At 47.6% G+C, this 10,406-nt stretch overlaps 1 protein-coding gene across 1 annotated transcript in view; it reads right to left on the reverse strand.

The window, feature by feature from the left end:
• The window catches only part of LOC140110359 (phosphatidylinositol 3-kinase C2 domain-containing subunit gamma-like), a 113,449-nt gene that overhangs the window by 17,691 nt on the left and 85,352 nt on the right, over positions 1–10,406 (reverse strand). Inside the window, exons 22-23 of the mRNA XM_072132188.1 lie at positions 8,777–8,946; positions 8,513–8,669 (exon numbers count right to left, since the gene is read on the reverse strand). Of these exons, the coding sequence (XP_071988289.1) occupies positions 8,513–8,669; positions 8,777–8,946 (327 nt within the window). The remainder of the gene's footprint in view (positions 1–8,512; positions 8,670–8,776; positions 8,947–10,406) is intronic.

The following is a 10,406-nucleotide window of genomic DNA, read 5'->3' on the forward strand; positions in this document are numbered from 1 at the left end:
AAATGTTTGCAGTATATACACATTGCTGGTATATATATATATATATATATATATATATATATATAAATGTGTGCAGTATATACACATTGCTGGTATATATATGTATATATATAAATGTGTGCAGTATATACACATTGCTGGTATATATATGTATATATATAAATGTGTGCAGTATATACACATTGCTGGTATATATATGTATATATATAAATGTGTGCAGTATATACACATTGCTGGTATATATGTATATATATAAATGTGTGCAGTGTATACACATTGCTGGTATATATGTATATATTAAATGTGTGCAGTGTATACACATTGCTGGTATATATGTATATATTAAATGTGTGCAGTGTATACACATTGCTGGTATATATGTATATATATATAAATGTGTGCAGTATATACACATTGCTGGTATATACGTATATATATAAATGTGTGCAGTGTATACACATTGCTGGTATATATGTATATATATAAATGTGTGCAGTATATACACATTGCTGGTATATACGTATATATATATATATATAAATGTGTGCAGTGTATACACATTGCTGGTATATATTTATATATTAAATGTGTGCAGTGTATACACATTGCTGGTATATATTTATATATTAAATGTGTGCAGTGTATACACATTGCTGGTATATATATAAATGTGTGCAGTATATACACATTGCTGGTATATATGTATATATATAAATGTGTGCAGTATATACACATTGCTGGTATATATGTATATATATAAATGTGTGCAGTATATACACATTGCTGGTATATATATATGTATATATAAATGTGTGCAGTATATACACATTGCTGGTATATATATATGTATATATAAATGTGTGCAGTATATACACATTGCTGGTATATATATATGTATATATAAATGTGTGCAGTATATACACATTGCTGGTATATATATATGTATATATAAATGTGTGCAGTATATACACATTGCTGGTATATATATATGTATATATAAATGTGTGCAGTATATACACATTGCTGGTATATATATATGTATATATATATATATATATATATATATATATAAATAAATGTGTGCAGTATATACACATTGCTGGTATATATATGTATATATAAATGTGTGCAGTATATACACATTGCTGGTATATATAAATGTATATATATATATATATATATATATATATATATATATATATATATATATATATATATATATATATAAATGTGTGCAGTATATACACATTGCTGGTATATATATGTATATATAAATGTGTGCAGTATATACACATTGCTGGTATATATATGTATATATATAAATAAATGTGTGCAGTGTATACACATTGCTGGTATATATATATGTATATATAAACGTGTGCAGTATATACACATTGCTGGTATATATGTATATATATATATAAACGTGTGCAGTATATACACATTGCTGGTATATATGTATATATATATATATATAAACGTGTGCAGTATATACACATTGCTGGTATATATATATGTATATATAAATGTGTGCAGTATATACACATTGCTGGTATATATATATGTATATATATATATATATATATATAAATGTTTGCAGTATATACACATTGCTGGTATATATATGTATATATAAATGTGTGCAGTATATACACATTGCTGGTATATATGTATATATATAAATGTGTGCAGTATATACACATTGCTGGTATATATGTATATATATAAATGTGTGCAGTATATACACATTGCTGGTATATATATGTATATATATATATATATATAAATGTGTGCAGTATATACACATTGCTGGTATATATATGTATATATATAAATGTGTGCAGTATATACACATTGCTGGTATATATATGTATATATATAAATGTGTGCAGTATATACACATTGCTGGTATATATGTATATATATAAATGTGTGCAGTGTATACACATTGCTGGTATATATGTATATATTAAATGTGTGCAGTGTATACACATTGCTGGTATATATGTATATATTAAATGTGTGCAGTGTATACACATTGCTGGTATATATGTATATATAAATGTGTGCAGTGTATACACATTGCTGGTATATATGTATATATTAAATGTGTGCAGTGTATACACATTGCTGGTATATATGTATATATATATAAATGTGTGCAGTATATACACATTGCTGGTATATATGTATATATATAAATGTGTGCAGTATATACACATTGCTGGTATATATATATGTATATATATAAATGTGTGCAGTATATACACATTGCTGGTATATATGTATATATATATAAATGTGTGCAGTATATACACATTGCTGGTATATATGTATATATATAAATGTGTGCAGTATATACACATTGCTGGTATATATATGTATATATATATAAATGTGTGCAGTATATACACATTGCTGGTATATATATGTATATATATATAAATGTGTGCAGTATACAACTATAATACTTTTCCAGTTAAGTGAAGTATTTGTTGCAGTTGCTTTCTGAAAAATAGTAGAGCTTAGATACCCCGAGTATCACTCTTAATTGTGAGATCCAACTAATGGTGGAGGGATGGAATTCGGGTGTGAATTTCATACTTTAATCATTGTGGTTCAACATATCTACAAATTTGAAGACGACGCCCCCCCCACTCCCCTCCCAGAGGAAGAGGACGACGCCCCCCACTCCCCTCCCAGAGGAAGAGGACGACGCCCCCCCACTCCCCTCCCAGAGGAAGAGGACGACACCCCCCCACTCCCCTCCCAGAGGAAGAGGACGACGCCCCCCCACTCCCCTCCCAGAGGAAGAGGACGACACCCCCCCACTCCCCTCCCAGAGGAGGATGAGGAAGACGCCCCCCCCACTCCCCTCCCAGAGGAGGATGAGGACGACGCCCCCCCCACTAACCTCCCAGAGGAGGATGAGGACGACGCCCCCCCACTCCCCTCCCAGAGGAGGATGAGGACGACGCCCCCCCACTCCCTTCCCAGAGGATGATGAGGACGACGCCCCCCCACTCCCTTCCCAGAGGATGATGAGGGCGACGCCCCCCCCACTCCCTTCCCAGAGGATGATGAGGGCGACGCCCCCCCCACTCCCCTCCCAGAGGATGATGAGGGCGACGCCCTCCCACTCCCCTCCCAGAGGAGGATGAGGACGACGCCCCCCCTCACTCCCTTCCCAGAGGATGAGGACGACGCCCCCCCTCACTCCCTTCCCAGAGGATGAGGACGACGCCCCCCCCACTCCCTTTCCAGAGGATGATGAGGACGACGCCCCCCCACTCCCCTCCCAGAGGATGAGGACGACGCCCCCCCCCCACTCCCTTCCCAGAGGATGAGGACGACGCCCCCCCATTCCCCTCCCAGAGGATGAGGACGACGCCCCCCACTCCCCTCCCAGAGGATGATGAGGACGACGCCCCCCATTCCCCTCCCAGAGGATGAGGACGACGCCCCCCACTCCCCTCCCAGAGGATGAGGACGACGCCCCCAAAACAAAATGTTATCAGTGCAGAACAGGTTCACCTCGTGGAAAACTAATTCCCACCACCCAAGTAATAAGTTGGTGTAATGTGCGCACAATCCGTGCCCATGGCGGTACCTGATGGGAAAGGTCCAGCGGAGCAGAAAATAATTCTGTGTAAGAACTGGAGAAGTGTCAGAGTAAAGGGATGGAGATCCAGTACGACCTTCATCAGACGGGCGCCGGGGGAAACGGCTTATCCACAGGAAGGATTTCCATCTTATTCCCACTAAGAGGAAAGGTTTCAGTGAGGATCGGCAATCCCACCTTTATTGTATAAAGTGTTTATGAACCAAGGACCGAGTCAGTTAATAAGCCCATTGCTACATAATTAGTATATACATTGCTGTTCTATATGTGCAGTATATACATTGCTGTTCTATATGTGCAGTATATACATTGCTGTTCTATATGTCTGTGTGTGTGCAGTATATACATTGCCGGTATATATAATGTGTGGGGTATATACATTGCCGGTATATATAATGTGTGGGGTATATACATTGCCGGTATATATAATGTGTGGGGTATATACATTGCCGGTATATATAATGTGTGGGGTATATACATTGCCGGTATATATAATGTGTGGGGTATATACATTGCCGGTATATATAATGTGTGGGGTATATACATTGCCGGTATATATAATGTGTGGGGTATATACATTGCCGGTATATATAATGTGTGGGGTATATACATTGCCGGTATATATAATGTGTGGGGTATATACATTGCCGGTATATATAATGTGTGGGGTATATACATTGCCGGTATATATAATGTGTGGGGTATATACATTGCCGGTATATATAATGTGTGGGGTATATACATTGCCGGTATATATAATGTGTGGGGTATATACATTGCTGGTATATATAATGTGTGTGCAGTATATACATTGCCGGTATATATATAATGTGTGTGCAGTATATACATTGCCGGTATATATAATGTGTGTGCGGTATATACATTGCCGGTATATATAATGTGTGTGCAGTATATACATTGCCGGTATATATAATGTGTGTGCAGTATATACATTGCCGGTATATATAATGTGAGGGGTATATACATTGCTGGTATATATAATGTGTGTGCAGTATATACATTGCCGGTATATATAATGTGAGGGGTATATACATTGCTGGTATATATAATGTGTGTGCAGTATATACATTGCTGGTATATATAATGTGTGGGGTATATACATTGCTGGTATATATAATGTGTGTGCAGTATATACATTGCCGGTATATATAATGTGTGTGCGGTATATACATTGCCGGTATATATAATGTGTGTGCAGTATATACATTGCCGGTATATATAATGTGTGTGCAGTATATACATTGCCGGTATATATAATGTGAGGGGTATATACATTGCTGGTATATATAATGTGTGTGCAGTATATACATTGCCGGTATATATAATGTGAGGGGTATATACATTGCTGGTATATATAATGTGTGTGCAGTATATACATTGCTGGTATATATAATGTGTGGGGTATATACATTGCTGGTATATATAATGTGTGTGCAGTATATACATTGCTGGTATATATAATGTGTGTGCAGTATATACATTGCCGGTATATATAATGTGTGTGCAGTATATACATTGCCGGTATATATATAATGTGTGTGCAGTATATACATTGCCGGTATATATAATGTGTGTGCAGTATATACATTGCCGGTATATATAATGTGTGTGCAGTATATACATTGCCGGTATATATAATGTGTGTGCAGTATATACATTGCCGGTATATATAATGTGTGTGCAGTATATACATTGCCGGTATATATAATGTGTGGGGTATATACATTGCCGGTATATATAATGTGTGTGCAGTATATACATTGCCGGTATATATAATGTGTGGGGTATATACATTGCTGGTATATATGTGTGGGGTATATACATTGCCGGTATATATAATGTGTGGGGTATATACATTGCTGGTATATATAATGTGAGGGGTATATACATTGCTGGTATATATAATGTGTGGGGTATATACATTGCTGGTATATATAATGTGTGGGGTATATACATAGCTGGTATATATAATGTGTGGGGTATATACATTGCTGGTATATATAATGTGAGGGGTATATACATTGCTGGTATATATAATGTGTGGGGTATATACATTGCTGGTATATATAATGTGAGGGGTATATACATTGCTGGTATATATAATGTGAGGGGTATATACATTGCTGGTATATATAATGTGTGGGGTATATACATTGCTGGTATATATAATGTGAGGGGTATATACATTGCTGGTATATATAATGTGTGGGGTATATACATTGCTGGTATATATAATGTGAGGGGTATATACATTGCTGGTATATATAATGTGAGGGGCATATACATTGCTGGTATATATAATGTGAGGGGTATATACATTGCTGGTATATATAATGTGTGGGGTATATACATTGCTGGTATATATAATGTGAGGGGTATATACATTGCTGGTATATATAATGTGTGGGGTATATACATTGCTGGTATATATAATGTGAGGGGTATATACATTGCTGGTCTATATAATGTGAGGGGTATATACATTGCTGGTCTATATAATGTGAGGGGTATATACATTGCTGGTCTATATAATGTGAGGGGTATATACATTGCTGGTCTATATAATGTGAGGGGTATATACATTGCTGGTCTATATAATGTGAGGGGTATATACATTGCTGGTCTATATAATGTGAGGGGTATATACATTGCTGGTCTATATAATGTGAGGGGTATATACATTGCTGGTCTATATAATGTGTGGGTATATACATTGCTGGTATATATAATGTGAGGGGTATATACATTGCTGGTCTATATAATGTGAGGGGTATATACATTGCTGGTCTATATAATGTGAGGGGTATATACATTGCTGGTCTATATAATGTGTGGGGTATATACATTGCTGGTATATATAATGTGAGGGGTATATACATTGCTGGTATATATAATGTGTGTGAAATTTATATTACATTTTTGTCCTCAGGATCGGCTCTGATATTACAGAGGGGGGGGGGGGGGTTATGTTTGCGTTTTAGCCTAGTACAGCATAATGTATGACCCCTGTTATAAGCCATCACTGCCAGGCATGAAGGGCCGTGTATGGGGCCACTCACCAGCTCCAGGAGGGTGCAGAGGCCGGCACCATGGGTCCACTCACCAGCTCCAGGAGGGTGCAGGGGCTGGCACCCTGAGGTTACTACTCAGCAACCCCAGGAGGGTGCAGGGGCTGGCACCATAAGGCTACTGCTCAGCAACCCCAGGAGGGTGCAGGGGCTGGCACCCTGAGGCTACTACTCAGCAACCCCAGGAGGGTGCAGGGGCTGGCACCCTGAGGCTACTACTCAGCAACCCCAGGAGGGTGCAGGGGCTGGCACCCTAAGGCTACTGCTCAGCAACCCCAGGAGGGTGCAGGGGCTGGCACCCTGAGGCTACTACTCAGCAACCCCAGGAGGGTGCAGGGGCTAGCACCCTGAGGCTACTACTCAGCAACCCCAGGAGGGTGCAGGGGCTGGCACCATGGGTCCACTCACCAGCTCCAGGAGGGTGCAGGGGCTGGCACCCTGAGGCTACTACTCAGCAACCCCAGGAGGGTGCAGGGGCTGGCACCCTGAGGCTACTACTCAGCAACCCCAGGAGGGTGCAGGGGCTGGCACCCTGAGGCTACTACTCAGCAACCCCAGGAGGGTGCAGGGGCTGGCACCCTGAGGCTACTGCTCAGCAACCCCAGGAGGGTGCAGGGGCTGGCACCCTGAGGCTACTACACAGCAACCCCAGGAGGGTGCAGGGGCTGGCACCCTGAGGCTACTACTCAGCAACCCCAGGAGGGTGCAGGGGCTGGCACCCTAAGGCTACTACTCATCAACCCCAGGAGGGTGCAGGGGCTAGCACCCTGAGGCTACTACTCAGCAACCCCAGGAGGGTGCAGGGGCTGGCACCCTGAGGCTACTACTCAGCAACCCCAGGAGGGTGCAGGGGCTGGCACCCTGAGGCTACTACTCAGCAACCCCAGGAGGGTGCAGGGGCTGGCACCCTGAGGCTACTACTCAGCAACCCCAGGAGGGTGCAGGGGGCTGGCACCCTGAGGCTACTACTCAGCAACCCCAGGAGGGTGCAGGGGCTGGCACCCTGAGGCTACTACTCAGCAACCCCAGGAGGGTGCAGGGGCTGGCACCCTGAGGCTACTACACAGCAACCCCAGGAGGGTGCAGGGGCTGGCACCCTGAGGCTACTACTCACCAGCTCCAAGAGGGTGCAGGGGCTGGCACCCCGGGGCCGCTCGCCAGCTCCAGGAGGGTGCAGGGGCTGGCACCCCGGGGCCACTCACCAGCTCCAGGAGGGTGCAGGGGCTGGCACCCTGAGGCTACTACTCAGCAACCCCAGGAGGGTGCGGGGGCTGGCACCCTGAGGCTACTACTCAGCAACCCCAGGAGGGTGCGGGGGCTGGCACCCTGAGGCTACTACTCAGCAACCCCAGGAGGGTGCAGGGGCTGGCACCCTGAGGCTACTACTCAGCAACCCCAGGAGGGTGCAGGGGCTGGCACCCTGAGGCTACTACTCAGCAACCCCAGGAGGGTGCAGGGGCTGGCACCCTGAGGCTACTACTCAGCAACCCCAGGAGGGTGCAGGGGCTGGCACCCCGGGGCCACTCACCAGCTCCAGGAGGGTGCAGGGGCTGGCACCCTGGGGCCACTCACCAGCTCCAGGAGGGTGCAGGGGCTGGCACCCTGAGGCTACTACTCAGCAACCCCAGGAGGGTGCAGGGGCTGGCACCCTGAGGCTACTACTCAGCAACCCCAGGAGGGTGCAGGGGCTGGCACCCTGAGGCTACTACTCAGCAACCCCAGGAGGGTGCAGGGGCTGGCACCCCGGGGCCACTCACCAGCTGCAGTAGGGTGCAGGGGGTGGCACCATGGGGCCACTCACCAGCTCCAGGAGGGTGATGATGAGGGTGCTGTGCCTGCGGAGGATGTTGTAGGCGCTGCAGCAGAGCTCCACAAACTCCTGGGCGCGATGCGGACTCCTCCCCTCCTGAGTAATGAAAGCTTCCATCTCGCTGGTGAATATGAAGGGCGCCCGATCCCTGCAACACGGAGAGCGCAACGTGACAGAGAGGAGCACTGCAGGGCATTGTGGGTAACTGCATGAACCATGAATAGATCAGGAGTCACATGGGAGGAGACTTCTCACCTTTTTATCTTTCCAAACATCTGGGCGTTGCCCATGATCTTCCCGAAGTCGATGTGGAACATGTGGGCGGAGCTTGTCAGCATGATGTTATCATTGTGGCGGTCACCAACGCCGAGAACGAACGTCACAACGCACCAACCGGCGCACGAGTACAGGAAGTTGTCAGGTGCCTGAGGAGGCAAGAGGGGGGGTCAGACTAAGAGAGTTAGGTTGTGTCCTCCTGCCCACCCTTCTGGCCGTGCCCGCCGCACCTACAGACCCTGCCCCCTGCACCTACAGACCCTGCCGGCCGTGCCCCCTGCACCTACAGACCCTGCCCCCTGCACCTACAGACCCTGCCCCCTGCACCTACAGACCCTGCCGGCCGTGCCCGCTGCACCTACAGACCCTGCCCCATGCACCTACAGACCCTGCCGGCCGTGCCCGCTGCACCTACAGACCCTGCCCCCTGCACCTACAGACCCTGCCGGCCGTGCCCGCTGCACCTACAGACCCTGCCCCCTGCACCTACAGACCCTGCCGGCCGTGCCCCCTGCACCTACAGACCCTGCCGGCCGTGCCCGCTGCACCTACAGACCCTGCCCCCTGCACCTACAGACCCTGCCGGCCGTGCCCCCTGCACCTACAGACCCTGCCCCCTGCACCTACAGACCCTGCCCCCTGCACCTACAGACCCTGCCGGCCGTGCCCGCTGCACCTACAGACCCTGCCCCATGCACCTACAGACCCTGCCGGCCGTGCCCGCTGCACCTACAGACCCTGCCCCCTGCACCTACAGACCCTGCCGGCCGTGCCCGCTGCACCTACAGACCCTGCCCCCTGCACCTACAGACCCTGCCGGCCGTGCCCCCTGCACCTACAGACCCTGCCGGCCGTGCCCGCTGCACCTACAGACCCTGCCCCCTGCACCTACAGACCCTGCCGGCCGTGCCCGCTGCACCTACAGACCCTGCCCCCTGCACCTACAGACCCTGCCGGCCGTGCCCGCTGCACCTACAGACCCTGCCCCCTGCACCTACAGACCCTGCCGGCCGTGCCCGCTGCACCTACAGACCCTGCCCCCTGCACCTACAGACCCTGCCGGCCGTGCCCGCTGCACCTACAGACCCTGCCCCCTGCACCTACAGACCCTGCCGGCCGTGCCCGCTGCACCTACAGACCCTGCCCCCTGCACCTACAGACCCTGCCGGCCGTGCCCCCTGCACCTACAGACCCCTGCCGGCCGTGCCGCTGCACCTACAGACCCTGCCCCCTGCACCTACAGACCCTGCCGGCCGTGCCCGCTGCACCTACAGACCCTGCCCGCTGCACCTACAGACCCTGCCCCCTGCACCTACAGACCCTGCCGGCCGTGCCCGCTGCACCTACAGACCCTGCCCCCTGCACCTACAGACCCTGCCGGCCGTGCCCGCTTCACCTACAGACCCTGGCCGCCCCCCGCCAGACCCTGGCCGCCCCCCGCGCACCCGCCAGACCCTGGCCGCCCCCCGCGCACCCGCCAGACCCTGGCCGCCCCCCGCGCACCCGCCAGACCCTGGCCGCCCCCCGCGCACCCGCCAGACCCTGGCCGCCCCCCGCGCACCCGCCAGACCCTGGCCGCCCCCCGCGCACCCGCCAGACCCTGGCCGCC

This window comes from Engystomops pustulosus, unplaced genomic scaffold (genome assembly GCF_040894005.1).
Source record: "Engystomops pustulosus unplaced genomic scaffold, aEngPut4.maternal MAT_SCAFFOLD_260, whole genome shotgun sequence".
Taxonomy (NCBI): domain Eukaryota; kingdom Metazoa; phylum Chordata; class Amphibia; order Anura; family Leptodactylidae; genus Engystomops; species Engystomops pustulosus.